Below are 20238 nucleotides of genomic sequence, written 5' to 3'. Positions count from 1 at the left end.
GTTCTGTTCAGTCTGTTCTATTCAGTCTGTTCAGTCTGTTCTGTTCAGTCTGTTCAGTCTGTTCTGTTCAGTCTGTTCTGTTCAGTCTGTTTTGTTCAGTCTGTTCTGTTCAGTCTGTTCTGTTCAGTCTGTTCTATTCAGTCTGTTCAGTCTGTTCTGTTCAGTCTGTTCAGTCTGTTTTGTTCAGTCTGTTTTGTTCAGTCTGTTCTGTTCAGTCTGTTCTGTTCAGTCTGTTTTGTTCAGTCTCTTCTGTTCAGTCTGTTCAGTCTGTTCTGTTCAGTCTGTTCAGTCTGTTTTGTTCAGTCTGTTTTGTTCAGTCTGTTCTGTTCAGTCTGTTCTGTTCAGTCTGTTCTATTCAGTCTGTTCAGTCTGTTCTGTTCAGTCTGTTCAGTCTGTTCTGTTCAGTCTGTTCTGTTCAGTCTGTTCTGTTCAGTCTGTTCTGTTCAGTCTGTTCAGTCTGTTCTGTTCAGTCTGTTCAGTCTGTTCTGTTCAGTCTGTTCAGTCTGTTTTGTTCAGTCTCTTCTGTTCAGTCTGTTCAGTCTGTTCTGTTCAGTCTGTTCAGTCTGTTTTGTTCAGTCTGTTCTGTTCAGTCTGTTCTGTTCAGTCTGTTTTGTTCAGTCTCTTCTGTTCAGTATGTTCAGTCTGTTCTGTTCAGTCTGTTCAGTCTGTTCTGTTCAGTCTGTTTTGTTCAGTCTCTTCTGTTCAGTCTGTTCAGTCTGTTCTGTTCAGTCTGTTCAGTCTGTTTTGTTCAGTCTGTTTTGTTCAGTCTGTTCTGTTCAGTCTGTTCTGTTCAGTCTGTTCTGTTCAGTCTGTTCAGTCTGTTCTGTTCAGTCTGTTCAGTCTGTTCTGTTCAGTCTGTTCAGTCTGTTTTGTTCAGTCTGTTCTGTTCAGTCTGTTCTGTTCAGTCTGTTCCACTCTCTGCCCATTGAAGTGTTGAAGCAGCAGAGCTACAATACAATACTGAATACTGAATACTGAATACTGAATACTGCGCACCATCATCACATACACAGCAGCAATAAAAAAGAAGATTGAGAGAGAGAGAGAGAGAGATGAACAGAGAGAGATGGAGAGAGAGAGGGAGGGAGAGAGTGAGAGATGGAGAGAGAGAGTGAGAGAGAGAGAGTGAGAGAGAGAGAGAGAGAGAGAGAGAGAGGGAGGGAGAGAGAGAGTGAGAGAGGGAGAGAGAGAAGGAGGGAGAGAGACGGAGAGAGAGAGTGTGAGAGAGAGAGAGAGAGAGGGAGGGAGAGAGTGAGAGAGATGGAGACAGGGAGGGAGAGAGTGAGAGATGGCGAGAGAGAGAGAGAGAGAGAGAGAGAGAGAGACAGAGACAGAGATGGAGAGAGAGAGAGAGAGAGGGAGAGAGAGACAGAGAGAGGGAGAGAGATGGAGAGAGAGAGACAGAGAGAGAGAGAGAGAGAGAGAGAGAGACAGAGACAGAGAGAGAGACAGAGATGGAGAGAGATGGAGAGAGAGAGAGAGAGAGAGAGAGAGAGAGAGAGAGAGAGAGAGAGAGAGAGACAGAGACAGAGACAGAGATGGAGAGAGAGAGAGAGAGAGGGAGAGAGAGACAGAGAGAGGAAGAGAGATGGAGAGAGAGAGACAGAGAGAGAGAGAGAGAGAGAGAGAGAGAGAGAGAGAGAGAGAGAGAGAGGGAGAGAGAGAGAGAGAGATGGAGAGAGAGAGACAGAGAGAGAGAGACAGAGACAGAGAGAGAGAGAGACAGAGATGGAGAGAGATGGAGAGAGAGAGAGAGAGAGAGAGAGAGAGAGAGAGAGAGAGAGAGAGAGAGAGAGAGAATGAAAAAGCCTGTCACGGAGACAGCCAGGCTGCTGAGGGCTTAAAACGCACGCCTGGAATCTCCCTCTTTCCCTGTCTGATCAGAATGGACCTGATTCACACCACAACCATCTGGATGGCCCTCATCATCAGTCACATGGTTTATAATCAAACGGAAAGTCCTGTTGTTTCACTGTCAGTTGAACAGTGTGGTTTGACTTGACATCTTGATGACGGAGCCTCTTCTCTCCCCTCTAATGAGGTGCTGCACCACGTTGTGGCAGACTGTCGCCACCTACAGGCTGATTTTATAGCCAGTACAGCCATCAGCCCGTCTGCATCTTCACCACGTCAACCCTGCCACTGTTTAGGGTTGGCTGTTTATTCCTGCACGGCAGCTTCTCAGCAAGACAGACAGCATGGGTCTTGTTCAAACTAGTGCACTATGTAGGGAATAGGGCTCTGGTCTAAAGTAGTGCACTATGTAGGGAATAGGGCTCTGGTCTAAAGTAGTGCACTATGTAGGGAATAGGGCTCTGGTCTAAAGTAGTGCACTATGTAGGGAATAGGGCTCTGGTCTAAAGTAGTGCACTATGTAGGGAATAGGGCTCTGGTCTAAAGTAGTGCACTATGTAGGGAATAGGGCTCTGGTCTAAAGTAGTGCACTATGTAGGGAATAGGGCTCTGGTCTAAAGTAGTACACTATGTAGGGAATAGGGCCCTGGTGTAAAGTAGTGCACTATGTAGGGAATAGGGCTCTGGTCTAAAGTAATGCACTATGTAGGGAATAGGGCTCTGGTCTAAAGTAGTGCACTATGTAGGGAATAGGGCTCTGGTGTAAAGTAGTGCACTATGTAGGGAATAGGGCTCTGGTCTAAAGTAGTGCACTATGTAGGGAATAGGGCTCTGGTCTAAAGTAGTGCACTATGTAGGGAATAGGGCTCTGGTCTAAAGTAGTGCACTATGTAGGGAATAGGGCTCTGGTCTAAAGTAGTGCACTATGTAGGGAATAGGGCCCTGGTGTAAAGTAGTGCACTATGTAGGGAATAGGGCTCTGGTCTAAAGTAGTGCACTATGTAGGGAATAGGGCTCTGGTCTAAAGTAGTGCACTATGTAGGGAATAGGGCTCTGGTCTAAAGTAGTGCACTATGTAGGGAATAGGGCTCTGGTCTAAAGTAGTGCACTACATAGGGAATAGGGCTCTGGTCTAAAGTAGTGCACTATGTAGGGAATAGGGCCCTGGTGTAAAGTAGTGCACTATGTAGGGAATAGGGATCTGGTCTAAAGTAGTGCACTATGTAGGGAATAGGGCCCTGGTGTAAAGTAGTGCACTATGTAGGGAATAGGGCTCTGGTCTAAAGTAGTGCACTACATAGGGAATAAGGCTCTGGTCTAAAGTAGTGCACTACATAGGGAATAGGGCTCTGGTCTAAAGTAGTGCACTACATAGGGAATAGGGCTCTGGTCTAAAGTAGTGCACTATGTAGGGAATAGGGTACCATTTAGGATGCAGCCCATTTAATAATCCAGTTAGTGCTCTAAGCCTTTCGCTGCTACGTCCTCCTCCTCCTCCTCTTCCTCCTCCTCCTCCTCGCCGCCCGCCAACCGTGAGCCGATATCCTGGCCACACGCTACCTCCATTAGGCCCCAGTGCAACCTGGGTAGAAAATCCTCAAATCGCTACAGAGACAGCCAGGCTCAACTGCCTCAATGCTGTACTTTGAATGAATTCCCAAATCCTGTCTTCAGGCTTTGAGGAAGGAACACCATATACCGGATTGGCTTTAACCTTGATTCCACACTAAGTAAAACCCTTCAACGATTTAAGATGAATTAGTCATCATTACCCTGCTCCATCATCCACATTCAAGCATAGGGATTTCTCCTGTCCCACACTAATGAAATTAGGGGCTTTTTGGGATTTTTATTGCACTCGACTGACTGGGCCTTGTACCCTGTAGAGCTGTAGTACTGTGGAGGGTTGAGTTAGTACTGGTTGGGCCTTGTACCCTGTAGAGCTGTAGTACTGTGGAGGTTTGAGTTAGTACTGGTTGGGCCTTGTACCCTGTAGAGCTGTAGTACTGTGGAGGGTTGAGTTAGTACTGGTTGGGCCTTGTACCCTGTAGAGCTGTAGTACTGTGGAGGTTTGAGTTAGTACTGGTTGGGCCTTGTACCCGGTAGAACTGTAGTACTGTGGAGGGTTGAGTTAGTACTGACTGGGCCTTGTACCCTGTAGAGCTGTACTACTGTGGAGGGTTGAGTTAGTACTGACTGGGCCTTGTACCCTGTAGAGCTGTAGTACTGTGGAGGTTGAGTTAGTACTGACTGGGCCTTGTACCCTGTAGAGCTGTAGTACTGTGGAGGGTTGCGTTAGTACTGGTTGGGCCTTGTACCCTGTAGAGCTGTAGTACTGTGGAGGGTTGAGTTAGTACTGGTTGGGCCTTGTACCCTGTAGAGCTGTAGTACTGTGGAGGGTTGAGTTAGTACTGACTGGGCCTTGTACCCTGTAGAGCTGTAGTACTGTGGAGGGTTGAGTTAGTACTGGTTGGGCGTTGTACCTCCAGGAGACTGGAGGGGGACTGGGGTGTCAGGGCAGCACGCTCGGTCAGGGAGGGAAGGAGGGACAGAGAGAAAGAGGTATGGAAGGAGGGAAGGGAGAAAAGGAGAGAGAAGGAGAGAAGGAGAGGAGGAAGAGAGGGAGAGAGCAACTTAAGATGTCCTTGTGCAGACGTGCGATGGACAGGATATTACTTCCTTATTTCTTTGTGTATTTTATTCCCTAACTCCTCCTCCCTCCCCACCAGGCTGTAGTGACAGACAGGCAGAGTGGCTCTGGATCAATAGAGGAGGGATTCTGTCTTTGTTTCCTGATGTTTCTACCATAGTCACTCTGCTCTGCCTAGCTTCAGGTTACTGTCCACACACACACACACAGACACAGAGAGAGAGTGGGAGGGAATTTGAAAACAAACCCAATAAACTCCCATATCTACTGGGTGAAATACCACAGTGTGCCATCACAGCAGCAAGACTGGTGACCTGCTGCCACAAGAAAAGGTCAACCAGTGAAGAACAAACACCAACCGGTGAAGAACAAACACCAACCAGTGGAGAACAAACACCAACAAGTGGAGAACAAACACCAACCAGTGAAGAACAAACACCAACCAGTGGAGAACAAACACCAACCAGTGGAGAACAAACACCAACCAGTGAAGAACAAACACCAACCAGTGAAGAACAAACACCAACCAGTGAAGAACAAACACCAACCAGTGGAGAACAAACACCAACCAGTGGAGAACAAACACCAACCAGTGGAGAACAAACACCAACCAGTGGAGAACAAACACCAACCAGTGGAGAACAAACACCAACCAGTGGAGAACAAACACCAACCAGTGGAGAACAAACACCAACCAGTGGAGAACAAACACCAACCAGTGGAGAACAAACACCAACCAGTGGAGAACAAACACCAACAAGTGGAGAACAAACACCAACCAGTGGAGAACAAACACCAACCAGTGGAGAACAAACACCAACCAGTGAAGAACAAACACCAACCAGTGGAGAACAAACACCAACCAGTGGAGAACAAACACCAACCAGTGGAGAACAAACACCAACCAGTGGAGAACAAACACCAACCAGTGGAGAACAAACACCAACCAGTGGAGAACAAACACCAACAAGTGGAGAACAAACACCATTGTAAATACACCCCATGTTTATTTATTTTCCTTTTGTACTTTAACTATTTGCACATCGTTACAGTACTGTATTTATACATAATATGACATTTGAAATGTTTTATTATTTTGGAACTTCTGTGAGTGTAATGTTTACTGTTCATTTTTATTGTTTATTTCACTTTTGTTTATTATCTACTTCACTTGCTTTGGCAAAGTTAACATATGTTTCATGCCAATAAAACCCTTAAATTGAATTGAGAGAGAGAGGTGGTAGAGATGTAGAGAGGGACAGAGAGACAGAGAGAGAGAGAGAGAGAGAGAGAGAGAGAGAGAGAGAGAGAGAGAGAGAGAGAGAGAATCAGCTTTCATCTGAGGACATACAGCTAGTATTTATTTATATTTTTCCTCTCTCTCTCTCTCTCTCTCTCTCTCTCTCATTGGTTTCTTGTAAATAATTCAATAGAGCGGCATGTATGACTAATGTATGGAAGGGACACAACACAACCCCTAGCAACTAGTGGGTCTGGTACAGGGTCAACTAGTGGGTTAACTAGTGGGTCTGGTACAGGGTTAACTAGTGGGTCTGGTACAGGGTCAACTAGTGGGTTAACTAGTGGGTCTGGTACAGGGTTAACTAGTGGGGTCTGGTACAGGGTCAACTAGTGGGTCTGGTACAGGGTTAACTAGTGGGTCTGGTACAGGGTTAACTAGTGGGTCTGGTACAGGGTCAACTAGTGGGTCTGGTACAGGGTCAACTAGTGGGTCTGGTACAGGGGGAGGAGGAGGAGGAGGAGGAGCGTGTGAAGAGCATTTGGCCTGCAGTCTGATATAATACATCACCTTTACACTAGAGCCTTAGAGGCTGCAGTAGCCCCAGCAATGAACACTCCCCCTTTAGAAAGCATCAACGGTTTCTGAGTCACCTTTGACCTGCAGCTGCCTCACAATAGAAGCATGTGGGATATCCTGAAAGGGGTTAACAACAGCTCTGCATGGGAACACCTCACTAACCATCAAAATGATCCTACCTCAGTCAGTCCACTAGAATAGAAATTAAAGTTGGTCTGTACATACAACTAGAAACTCCAGAAATTACATGAGTCATTGACACCAAACTGAAACAGACCTGATCCCCAGCTAGCCACATGCTACAGACTACAGATACTACTGCTGTGAGCCCCCAGCTAGCCACATGCTACAGACTACAGATACTACTGCTGTGAGCCCCCAGCTAGCCACATGCTACAGATACTACTGCTGTGAGCCCCCAGCTAGCCACATGCTACAGACTACAGATACTACTGCTCTGAGCCCCCAGCTAGCCACATGCTACAGACTACAGATACTACTGCTGTGAGCCCCCAGCTAGCCGCATGCTACAGACTACAGATACTACTGCTGTGAGCCCCCAGCTAGCCACATGCTACAGACTACAGATACTACTGCTGTGAGTCCCCAGCTAGCCACATGCTACAGACTACAGATACTACTGCTGTGAGCCCCCAGCTAGCCACATGCTACAGACTACAGATACTACTGCTGTGAGCCCCCAGCTAGCCACATGCTACAGACTACAGATACTACTGCTGTGAGCCCCCAGCTAGCCGCATGCTACAGACTACAGATACTACTGCTGTGAGCCCCCAGCTAGCCACATGCTACAGACTACAGATACTACTGCTGTGAGCCCCCAGCTAGCCACATGCTACAGACTACAGATACTACTGCTGTGAGCCCCCAGCTAGCCACATGCTACAGACTACAGATACTACTGCTGTGAGCCCCCAGCTAGCCACATGCTACAGACTACAGATACTACTGCTGTGAGCCCCCAGCTAGCCACATGCTACAGACTACAGATACTACTGCTGTGAGCCCCCAGCTAGCCACATGCTACAGACTACAGATACTACTGCTGTGAGCCCCCAGCTAGCCACATGCTACAGACTACAGATACTACTGCTGTGAGCCCCCAGCTAGCCACATGCTACAGACTACAGATACTACTGCTGTGAGCCCCCAGCTAGCCACATGCTACAGACTACAGATACTACTGCTGTGAGCCCCCAGCTAGCCACATGCTACAGACTACAGATACTACTGCTGTGAGCCCCCAGCTAGCCACATGCTACAGATACTACTGCTGTGAGCCCCCAGCTAGCCACATGCTGCAGACTACAGATACTACTGCTCTGAGCCCCCAGCTAGCCACATGCTACAGACTACAGATACTACTGATGTGAGCCCCCAGCTAGCCGCATGCTACAGACTACAGATACTACTGCTGTGAGCCCCCAGCTAGCCACATGCTACAGACTACAGATACTACTGCTGTGAGCCCCCAGCTAGCCACATGCTACAGACTACAGATACTACTGCTGTGAGCCCCCAGCTAGCCGCATGCTACAGACTACAGATACTACTGCTGTGAGCCCCCAGCTAGCCGCATGCTACAGACTACAGATACTACTGCTGTGAGCCCCCAGCTAGCCACATGCTACAGACTACAGATACTACTGCTGTGAGCCCCCAGCTAGCCACATGCTACAGACTACAGATACTACTGCTGTGAGCCCCCAGCTAGCCACATGCTACAGACTACAGATACTACTGCTGTGAGCCCCCAGCTAGCCACATGCTACAGACTACAGATACTACTGCTGTGAGCCCCCAGCTAGCCACATGCTACAGACTACAGATACTACTGCTGTGAGCCCCCAGCTAGCCACATGCTACAGACTACAGATACTACTGCTGTGAGCCCCCAGCTAGCCACATGCTACAGACTACAGATACTACTGCTGTGAGCCCCCAGCTAGCCACATGCTACAGATACTACTGCTGTGAGCCCCCAGCTAGCCACATGCTGCAGACTACAGATACTACTGCTCTGAGCCCCCAGCTAGCCACATGCTACAGACTACAGATACTACTGATGTGAGCCCCCAGCTAGCCGCATGCTACAGACTACAGATACTACTGCTGTGAGCCCCCAGCTAGCCACATGCTACAGACTACAGATACTACTGCTGTGAGCCCCCAGCTAGCCACATGCTACAGACTACAGATACTACTGCTGTGAGCCCCCAGCTAGCCGCATGCTACAGACTACAGATACTACTGCTGTGAGCCCCCAGCTAGCCGCATGCTACAGACTACAGATACTACTGCTGTGAGCCCCCAGCTAGCCACATGCTACAGACTACAGATACTACTGCTGTGAGCCCCCAGCTAGCCACATGCTACAGACTACAGATACTACTGCTGTGAGCCCCCAGCTAGCCACATGCTACAGACTACAGATACTACTGCTGTGAGCCCCCAGCTAGCCACATGCTACAGACTACAGATACTACTGCTGTGAGCCCCCAGCTAGCCACATGCTACAGACTACAGATACTACTGCTGTGAGCCCCCAGCTAGCCACATGCTACAGACTACAGATACTACTGCTGTGAGCCCCCAGCTAGCCACATGCTACAGACTTCAGATACTACTGCTGTGAGCCCCCAGCTAGCCACATGCTACAGACTACAGATACTACTGCTGTGAGCCCCCAGCTAGCCACATGCTACAGACTACAGATACTACTGCTGTGAGCCCCCAGCTAGCCACATGCTACAGACTACAGATACTACTGCTGTGAGACCCCAGCTAGCCACATGCTACAGACTACAGATACTACTGCTGTGAGACCCAAGCTAGCCACATGCTACAGACTACAGATACTACTGCTGTGTCTTTGTCTGAAATGTCTGCTCTTCTCTGTTCCTAGTTAAACCCTCTTTGTGAGGACTGAGGGGTGATTTGGCTTAGCCCCCCTGACAACTGCCTCATCCCTCCAGTGTGTCTCTCTCTGTCTGTGGCACTAAGCCTGTTTAAAGACATGTCAGATGAGGTTAAAGTCCTGATTAAGACACTGTAATAGTACAACAGGTATAACTATGAGACCCTGCAGATTACACATGGATAAAGACAAAGCTGATGGACTTCCAAGTCTTCTCAGGGAGGGGTTAGTTGACATACAGTGGGTATACACAGCTACAACCCAATAATATATCTGTTAGAACCCAATAATATTTTTTTTATTGACTTGTTTTAATGACATTACATCAAAGTTGGATCAGCCTTTAGTGTGGTTTTCCACTTTAATTTTGAGTGTGACTCCAAATCCAGACCTCCATGGGTTGATAAATTGGATTTCCATTGATTATTTTTGTGTGATTTTGTTGTCAGCACATTCAACTATGTAAAGATAAAAGTATTTTAATAAGATTATTTCATTCATTCAGATCTAGGATGTGTTATTTTAGTGTTCCCTTTATTTTTTTGAGCAGTGTATATACATTCGAACCCAATAATCTATCAGTTAGAACCCAGTAATATGTCAGTTAGAACCCAATAATCTATCAAACAGAACCCAATAATATATCAATTAGAACCCAATAATCTAATAGTTAGAACCCAATAATACATCAGTTAGAACCCAATAATATATCAGATAGAACCCAATAATATATCTGTTAGAACCCAATAATATATCAGCTAGAACCCAATAATCTATATGTTAGAACACAATAATATATCAGTTAGAACCAAATAATCTATCAAATAGAACCCAATAATATATCAATTAGAACCCAACAATATATAAATTAGAACCCAACAATATATAAGTTAGAACCCAATAATATATCAAATAGAACCCAATAATATATAAATTAGGACCCAATAATATATCAGATAGAACCCAATAATATATCAGATAGAACCCAATAATCTATCAGTTAGAACCCAATAATATATCAGATAGAACCCAATAATCTATCAATTAGAACCCAATAATCTATCTTTTTGAGCACAATAATTTATCAGTTATATTATTGGGTTCTATCAGACAGAACCCAATAATCTATATGTTATAACCCAATACTATATTAGTTAGAACCCAATAATCTATCAAATAGAACCCAATAATATATCCGATAGAACCCAATAATCTATCAAATAGAACACAATAATATATCAGTTAGAACCCAATAACATAAATTAGAACCCAATAATCTATCAGATATAATTCATTAATCTATCAGATAGAACCAAATAATATATTAGATTGAACCAAATAATCTATCAGATAGAACCCAATAATATATAAATTAAAAACCAATAATATATAAATTAGAACCCAATAATATGTCAGATAGAACACAATAATATATAAATTACAACACAATAATATATCTGTTAGAACCCAATAATCTATTAGTTACAACCCAATAATATAAATATTAGACCCCAATAACCTATCAGATAGAACCCAGATATAACAGTTATTAATCAAACATGCACACACTATGGGTAATATTGAACACTATGGGTAATATTGAAGACTATGGGTAATAATGAACACTATGGGTAATATTGAACACTATGGGTAATATTGAACACTATGGGTAATATTGAACACTATGGGTAATATTGAACACTATGGGTAATATAGAACACTATGGGTAATATTGAACACTATTGGTAATATTGAACACTATGGGTAATATTCAAGACTATGGGTAATATTGAAGACTATGGGTAATATTGAACACTATGGGTAATATTGAACACTATGTGTAATATTGAACACTATGGGTAATATTGAACACTATGGGTAATATTGAACACTATGGGTAATATTGAAGACTATGGGTAATATTGAACATTATGGGTAATATTGAACACTATGGGTAATATTGAACACTATGTGTAATATTGAAAACTATGGGTAATATTGAACACTATTGGTAATATTGAACACTATGGGTAATATTGAACACTATGGGTAATATTGAAGACTATGGGTAATATTGAACACTATGGGTAATATTGAACACTATGTGTAATATTGAACACTATGGGTAATATTGAACACTATGGGTAATATTGAACACTATGGGTAATATTGAACACTCATGCATATCTGAAAAGAAGAGCTCCGTTCTCTACCCATAACCACACTCTGGATGTAGCAAAAACAAGCAAGATGCATAAAAAACCCTGGAAGTGAGAATATTGACGTGATGTCGGCAGGTAGCCTGGTGGTTAGAGCGTTGGACTAGTAACCGAAAGGTTGCAAGATCAAATCCCCGAGCTGACAAGGAGAAAATCTGTTGTTCTGCCCCTGAACACGGCAGTTAACCCACTGTCCCTAGGGTGTCATTGTAAATAAGAATTTGTTCTTAACTGATTAACTGACTTGCCTAATAAAATGTGGAGCCTTTTCATTACTGGTAAAAACAGGATGTTTTAGAGAACATTATTATTGCACCAAGGCATTGTAACCATAAGTATTGGAGCATGATTCGTGATATAAAACAATAGATGTAATATCTATAGATTAGGCCTCAGTCAATAGGTTCATAACCAGTATGTTGTTGAGAACATCTGGTATGTTGTCATGTTTAAAACATTCCCATCAATCAGAACTCCATCACGCAGTAACCGTTTGTCTTTCCTACCTCAGAGATGTTAGGGCTGGGAATTACCAGGGACCTCACAATACAATATCAGCACCATACCTCAGAGTTGTTAGGGCTGGGAATTACCAGGGACCTCACAATACAATATCAACACCATACCTCAGAGATGTTAGGGCTGGGAATTACCAGGGACCTCACAATACAATATCAACACCATACCTCAGAGATGTTAGGGCTGGGAATTACCAGGGACCTCACAATACAATATCAACACCATACCTATCTGTCGATGCCGTACGTATTGAGATTTTCACTATTCTACATGTATTAAAATTCGAAAGTGTGATTTTTTTATTTGCGATTTGATGTTTCAAACATATTGCTCACCATTATGTCTGCTGCAGAGGGACAAGAGATAGGAGGAGAAAACAACGCTGAAAACAAATTGGCTTCCTAGTTTAAAAAGAAGATGAAGAACAAGCTATGAAGGAAATATACTGGAGTTTTGGTGCAAGGTACAGCCAACTAGTGCAGAAAATAACATTGCGATATTGTCAAAACAATAAAATGTAATATATAGTCAGTTAAGTAACTGAATGGATTTCTACACCATCACAAAGAGATGTATTAAACTGTAATTCTGCAATAAAATGGCCGTGGGGCGAAGTCTGATTGAAGAGGTCTGGCGTGGATTTCAAGACATAATACATCTTCCTAAATAATAAACGGAATCGATTTGTCATGATGTCACCGGCTCCACTCTCTCTCTCTCTCTCTCTCTCTCACTCTGTCCCTCTCCCTCTTTTCATATCTACAACTCTCCAACTCTCTCTCCCTCTCTTTCCATATCTCCAACTCTCTATCTCCTTCTCTTTCCATATCTCCAACTCTCTCTCTCTCTCTCTCTCTCTCTCATTTTATATATCCAACTCTCTCGCTCACACTCTCTCTCCCACTCTCTTTCTCTCTCTCTTTTTCTCTTTCTCTCTCTCTCTCTCTTTCCATATCTCCAACTCTATCTCTCTCTTACCCTCTCTCTCTCTCTTTCCATATCTCCATCTCTCTCTCACTGGTGTTACACTATACCTACACTCCAGCACATCAGTCCATTAAGTAGAGAGGGAAAAGATCTGATGCAGAGGAGATGGATGAGGGTAGGAGGAAGGACTATGGTAGTCATGGTGGATAATCACAATGCTGTCGTTTAGACCGAACGCTGTCCTGCTTTCTGTCTGTTTGCTGTGTCAGACACATGTAAAGCCAAACACAAATTTCCATTCCACAAGAAGGAATTTGAATCTTAATGTGACTTCCCTGGTAACCTAAACAAATAAGGTGTAGATAAATCAATAAAAAGCTAGTTTAATGGTATCTTGTTCCTACCTGTATAATGGACATCCTGTTACTGGGGGTATCTGTGGTGTTAGTCACCGGGCCAGTGAAGGACGTGTGACAGCCGACGCCGTGTCCCTGTCCCTGGGGCACCGACAGGTTGTTGGCCGTGGGCTTGAGGTACATGACCTCCGACCTGGGCGAGCTCAGCGGCAGCCGCGTCTGGTAATCGAAATACATGGGGGAGGTGGCGAGCGATGGTGAGCTCACCACGTTCATGACGTTCATGGCGTCCCGTTCCTCCACCTCGCTCTGAACTAGCATGATGTCATTCTTGTTGATCTTCTTCTTCTTGCCTTTGCCCAGCTGTGGGTGAGAGTACTCCGCGATGCGGCAGTTGTAAGTCCTGATCTCCTTGTTCTCCCGTTTGCACTTCACGGCGATGGTTACCATGGCAGCCAGCAGCATCATAGAGATGATGGATAAGGTGACGATGAGAGGGAGCGAGGTGTCCCAGTTGTGATGCTCTTCGTTGATGTGGGGCTCCCCGCCAGGCAGCGGCCCGCTGTAGGCCTTGACAATGAGGCGTGCGGCGGTGGTAAGGGTGGGCTTCCCGTGGTCCATCACCCTGATAATCAGCTCCACCATGGGGCTGACGTCCTCCCAGAAGGGGTGAGTGGTCCGCACCTCGCCCGTCACCGGGTCCATCTCGAACAGACGCTCCTCGTTACCGTCAGAGATCTCGTAGGTCAACCGCCCGCTCTCGCCGTAATCGTTGTCGACCGCCCTCACCGTGGTGACGATGTAACCTACGCCGACGTTCCGTGGCACGTGGATCTCTGCCGTGTCGTTCAGGAGCAGCGGGAGAACGATGACGGGGATATTGTCGTTAACGTCTAAGACGCTGACCCTGACCGTGGTGTTGCTCTCCAGGTGGGGAGACCCAGCATCCTTCGCTAACACCTTAAAATCAAAGAATTTGATTTGTTCGTAGTTGAATGACCTCACGGCGTAGATTGCCCCGTTGGCCGCGTTCACGTTCACGAAGGTGTTGACGTCTCCTCCGCTCACGTTGGAGTTGAGGATGGAGTAGAACACGGTTCCGTTCTGGCCCAGGTCCGGGTCTAGAGCGAGGACGGAACCCAGATACTCCCCGGGGATGTTGTTCTCCGGCACCTGGAGCAGATACACGGCTTTGGTGAAGCGCGGAACATTATCGTTCTCGTCTAGAATCTTCACCGTGAACGACTTGGTGGAGTTAAGGGGCGGCGTGCCATTGTCCTTGGCGACGATGGTGACGTTGTACTCGTCCTGCTGCTCTCTGTCCAGAGGCCTGTCCGTCACCACGGTGTAGAAGTTGTCGTAGTTCTCCTCTAGTTTAAACGGAACGTTCCCCAAGACTCGACACTGGAGCTTCCCGTTCCTCCCAGAGTCTTTATCCGTGACTCTGACCAGTGCGATGACCGTGCCTGGTGGGGCTGCCTCACTAATGGCCCCCTGCCTCACAGACACAAACCCTATGGAGGGCCAGTTGTCATTCCTGTCAATCACATTCACAGTTACTTTACAGTGGCCTGGGATGGGGTTAGGGCCTAAATCCTTAGCCTGAACATCTATTTCTATAATAGGGTTCTCCTCATAGTCAATCTCTCCTTGGATTTTTATGACTCCAGTTCTAGAATCTATAGAGAAGAGTTCTCTGATTCTATCTGGGGCATAACCGCTGAACGAATACACCACCTGACCATTGGAACCCTCATCTGGGTCTGTGGCATTTAAATCGATCAATACTTTCCCAGGTGGGGAGTTTTCTGGGATTTCTACAACATAAGAGGGTTGTTCAAACACAGGGCTGTTATCGTTAGAGTCAATAACTTTCACATTAATCTGCATGGTTCCTGATCTGGGATACTCCCCGCCGTCCGTAGCTGTTAGAATGAGGGTGTGATGGTTACGTTCCTCCCGGTCTAACGGCCGTTGGATAACTAACTCGGGAAATTTAGTTCCGTCCCCGCGTGATTTTACATCCAGAGAAAACAGATTGTAGTCGTCTCGTGTGATTTGATAGGTTTTTAGCCCGTTCTCCCCAGCGTCCGGGTCATGAGCGCTAGTAAGCGGGAAGCGGGTGCCCGGGGCCGCGTTCTCAGAAATGTCAATATCAATCTGATCGGAAGGGAACGTGGGCGAGTTGTCGTTAATGTCGACTATATCTACTTTAATCATGCAGATCTCTTTGTCGTTAGCAAATACCTCCATTGAGAGCTGGCATTTAGGGTTCCGCCGACACAGTGTTTCCCTGTCGATGCGTTGCTTGGTATAGAGGAGCCCGCTCTCAGGGTCCACGTCGATGAGATGTGGTGCTGAATTCTCCAAAACCCTGAAGTTGGATTTTTTCCCTTGTCCCCCTTGCCCGAGACCGAGTTTAGCATCTTTGGCGATGTTGCCTATAACCGTCCCCGGTCCTTGTTCTTCGTTAACGGAATAATTCAAGTTTTTCAAAGCCAGGGCTTGAGCCCACAGGAGAAGGAGAAATAAAATAGAAAGATACATCCTTCGGTGAGAAGCTTTTTAATTTAAAGGGATTTTTTTACGCCTCCGACTCCGACCTGTTGATTTCTTCAACACAAAATGGGTGATTTCTACCATTCAGGATCAAACACACAGTTCCGTTCATCGTGGAATCTAGAAGTCATTCTGGAGCACCGATTTAAATTCCCTTTTCTCTCTCTCTCTCTCGCTCTCCTTTCCCTTACAGAAAACGGTGGTGCTCGTGGACACCTAATTTAAATTCAGTTGAACGCCCAGGCTCATCTCAGGAATAATCGCAAACCGGTCTGTCTCCAACCGAATAGAATAGCCGTTCTGCGTTCCCGTGCTCTCTCTGTCGCTCTCTTGCCTGAAACACAAAGGGGGTAAATCATATTATATGTTAATAAAGTGTATTTATATATCAATATACTAGACATAATGAATCGTTTTGACTTGACGATAATAATATCCTTAGCTGTGGGTGAATATGCAGTGACTGAGTCCTTCAACATGAAACGCACAACTAATGCGTAAATCATTCCCACAATGGATGGGGATAGCCTGTCAATTAGGTAACCTTGAGACGCGTCTGGGAGGCGCAGTGCTAATGATACACAGGGCTTTGTGTTGTTGTCCTTTTGATCGAATGGCTATGTGCTCTATAAACTGTGTGTTATAGGACATCTGTCACATGCGCTTCAATAGCTTATTCAAATTGGTTATTAGGATGTACATGACAACGGTCATAAGTATGAATAAATATGTCATTTTTCCCTGTGACACATTCGACAGTTTATAACTAAAGAAATAGATAAATGTATAGCCCATATGTAAATCAATAGCTATATCGCCACCTGATTTGAGTAACCCTTATGAATAGGAATGCGTTCAAATCAGCCTCTTACACGCATTACCAAATTAGCATAATCCGCCTATTTAAAATGATCCAAAGGGAAATCATAAATACCGAGACACAAAACAAGACTAGAATCAAGAGTCCTATTTATTCCGTTCCAGCTCATCCTTGGGCTGGCGAGGCTCGTGGCTTCTCAGAAGCTGTTGCATCCACACCGAGAGACTGGAGAGGTTTGGTAAAACTCCCGTTATCCGTTTATCCGGTTGAAGCACCTTATAGCCTTCCTGGTGAGAATATCAATCCTATAGTAAACACCTGCGCTACGACAGTGGACCAGAGAAGGGTTAAAAACATCCACTTACCGAAAGGTATCAGGTTAAATACAACATCCAAATAATCCCTGGTTGTGGTTTATGTTAAAACCCAATCCCGTCGCCTGGTCTGTTGCCCTGTTATTCCTTCCCCGGGTGGAGAGAATGAAGGGGCCAACCAGGTCCGACCGCCGCAGACCAGCAGCGCTACGAGCGGTGCGGGCTCAGCTATCGAAGTAGAAGTGCTCCAGAAAAAGTATGACTGTAATGTCAATGAGCTCGTTCCGTTCTCCTCTCCGTTCTCCCGGCGCGGCTGATTAGAATGCAGAGGCTTGCCTTCCCTTGCGGTGAGTCACCGGTTTCTTCCAGGAGAATGTTTCTGAGAAGATTCCAAATGGGAAATATAGATCCACGGCGGTTATTAGAGACGTGATCACCGGTCCCGTGAGCTGCACTGATGCCCCCGGTTATACGTTTCCATATAGCGGCATGTCCTTGTCGGTTCTCACTCTCCGGTTTAAAAGACAGACAGACAGCGGTGGGTTATGGTCAATGTGTCAATAACAACTGTCCTATTCAAAACGTTCCACAGTTGATATTGTGTGTAAACGTAGGTAGCCTGTAAATTGTCCTTGTCAGTTTAAATTTTTTTTATAAAAAAACGGACGGATGGATTATTATGTTGCCCATGCGGGTCTGTTCATCCCGGTCGCACCGCTTCTCTCGGACTAAACTCTGCTCAACTCATGGTGCGTTAAACATTCTTACCGATGCAGCGCTAACCAATAGATTTGAAGAGGTGGGTACGACTCTCGGCCTATAGGATTTAACCGTGTCGGTAACAAGGGAGGGATTTAAAAACCGGTTGACAGAATACAGATTGGTAGGTGGTCCCTAGGCGCAACCGACACGAACAGAATGGATAGTCCTTCGTTCCTCTGCTTTCCATTTTCAAAATTCAAAAACAGACCCGGTTTTGATCTGAACCAATCCACCTAGCAGCTGTTTAGGACTATATTTGGTTGCCTATTTCAGCTAGACAGATCGTTCATTTTGTTCGCCACGTGGTGTTAGTTCATATTTTATAGCCTTATTTATGTATTAACATAGCCTACCCTTTTTCCCGAGAACAAGTTCAACTTTTGGGTTGTGTGTGTGTGTGTGTGTGTGTGTCCTATGAAAACATAATGTAATTGTTGGATAATCTCTTTCAGTACAAGGACAGATGGTCTTGATATAGTGATTTGATATGTAGGAAATGGAGCTGAAACGTAACTGATTGATTATGGTCGCGTTTATGCTGTGTGCGTGTGTTCTCTCACATGCATATATTTATGTTATTCAGAACAAGCAGTTAAAAATGAAGCCTTTATGCCTGTTTCTTGCCCCAGCAAAAACCCAACCGCAGATAGACCTGGGTATGAACCCAGCGCCCCGTTACCAGTGGAAAGCATGTGGGTGTCTGTATAGGGCGAGGCAGTCGGCCCAGACTGTTTCTAACGGATCAGAAACATACTTCACCTTGCCTCATGAATACCTAGTGTTATTACTATTGAATTATGCCTCCTTCTACCCAGACAGCATCGTTCACAGTCTGCTGTGATGAAGTCTACAAATTACATATTGGTTTGGTTTTGTTTGGGGCTGTTTCTCAACCACGTCCAATATGCTTTGAGTGTGTGTGTGTTTAGTGTGTGTGTGTGTTTGTTTAGTGTGTGTGTGTGTGTGTTTAGTGTGTGTGTTTAGTGTGTGTGTTTTGGTTTTGTTTAGGGCTGTTTCTCAACCACGTCCAATATGCTTTGAGTGTGTGTGTGTGTGTGTGTTTAGTGTGTGTGTGTGTTTAGTGTGTGTGTGTTTGTGTTTTGGTTTTGTTGTGGATGTTTCTCGACCACATCCAATATGCTTTGAGTGTGGGTGTGTGTTTAGTGTGTGTTTAGTGTGTGTTTAGTGTGTGTGTGTTTAGTGTGTGTGTTTGTGTGTGTGTGTTTAGTGTGTGTGTTTAGTGTGTGTGTGTGTGTGTTTAGTGTGTGTGTTTAGTGTGTGTCGCTGCGACACTGTGTGTAGGCTATGTGTGTGTGTTTAGTGTGTGTGTTTTGGTTTTGTTTGGGGCTGTTTCTCAACCACGTCCAATATGCTTTGAGTGTGGGTGTGTGTTTAGTGTTTGTGTGTGTGTGTTTACTGTGTGTTTAGTGTGTGTGTTTAGTGTGTGTGTGTTTTGTGTGTTTGTGTGTGTGCTTAGTGTGTGTGTTTAGTGTGTGTGTGTGTTTGTTGTGTGTGTGTGTGTGTTTAGTGTGTGTGTTTAGTGTGTGTCGCTGCGACACTGTGTGTAGGCTATGTGTGTGTGTTTAGTGTGTGTGTAGGCTATGTGTGTGTGTTTAGTGTGTGTGTAGGCTATGTGTGTGTGTGTGTAGGCTATGTGTGTGTGTTTAGTGTGTGTGTAGGCTATGTGTGTGTGTTTAGTGTGTGTGTTTAGTGTGTGTGTAGGCTATGTGTGTGTGTTTAGTGTGTGTGTAGGCTATGTGTGTGTGTTTAGTGTGTGTGTAGGCTATGTGTGTGTGTTTAGTGTGTGTGTAGGCTATGTGTGTGTGTTTAGTGTGTGTGTAGGCTATGTGTGTGTGTTTAGTGTGTGTGTAGGCTATGTGTGTGTGTTTAGTGTGTGTGGAGGCTATGTGTGACTATGGGCTGAACACAACGGCAGCAGTCTGGAGGAAAACCAACCACCAGCCCTGATGAAATGTCACCAAAGCCGTGTGAGATAAAGCAGACCATTAGTAGCTTCCTCCATTAGCTCAATTAAATGGCCGCGAGGAGAGGTTCCAACACAAACCGGCATTGGAAGGGGCCGGACTGAATAGCTACATTAAAACACAATTTCGCAAATTACATTTCAATTTAATGGCGACAGTCTTTCTTCAGGTAATGAGAGTGAATTGTTGTTAAGGAACGCAGGCTAGCCGGTTGCACATTTACAAAACATGGAAAATCTCTCTTTCTGCATATCGCTCTCTTTTTCTCATTCTCACTCTCCCTCTCTACCTTTTTCTTTTTCTCCCCTTTTTTATCTCTCTCTGTCTCTATTTCTCTCTGTCTCTATTTCTCTCTGTCTCTATTTCTCTCTGTCTCTATTTCTCTCTGTCTCTATCTCTCTCTGTCTCTATTTCTCTCTGTCTCTATTTCTCTCTGTCTCTATTTCTCTCTGTCTCTATCTCTCTCTGTCTCTATTTCTCTCTGTCTTTATTTCTCTCTGTCTCTATTTATCTCTG

At 45.1% G+C, this 20238-nt stretch overlaps 1 protein-coding gene across 1 annotated transcript in view; it reads right to left on the bottom strand.

Moving 5' to 3' along the window:
* The window catches only part of LOC106593832 (protocadherin-17-like), a 337486-nt gene extending 319783 nt beyond the window's left edge, over nt 1-17703 (bottom strand). Inside the window, 2 exon segments of the mRNA XM_045699588.2 lie at nt 13331-16175; nt 17027-17703. Coding sequence (XP_045555544.1) covers nt 13331-15829 — 2499 coding nt within the window. The 5' untranslated portion in view covers nt 15830-16175; nt 17027-17703.
* Nucleotides 17704-20238: the final 2535 nt, after the last annotated feature.

The sequence above is a fragment of the Salmo salar genome, chromosome 17 (genome assembly GCF_965601325.2).
Source record: "Salmo salar chromosome 17, fSalSal1, whole genome shotgun sequence".
Taxonomy (NCBI): Eukaryota; Metazoa; Chordata; class Actinopteri; order Salmoniformes; family Salmonidae; genus Salmo; species Salmo salar.
This window is presented reverse-complemented; position numbering and strand designations above follow the sequence as displayed.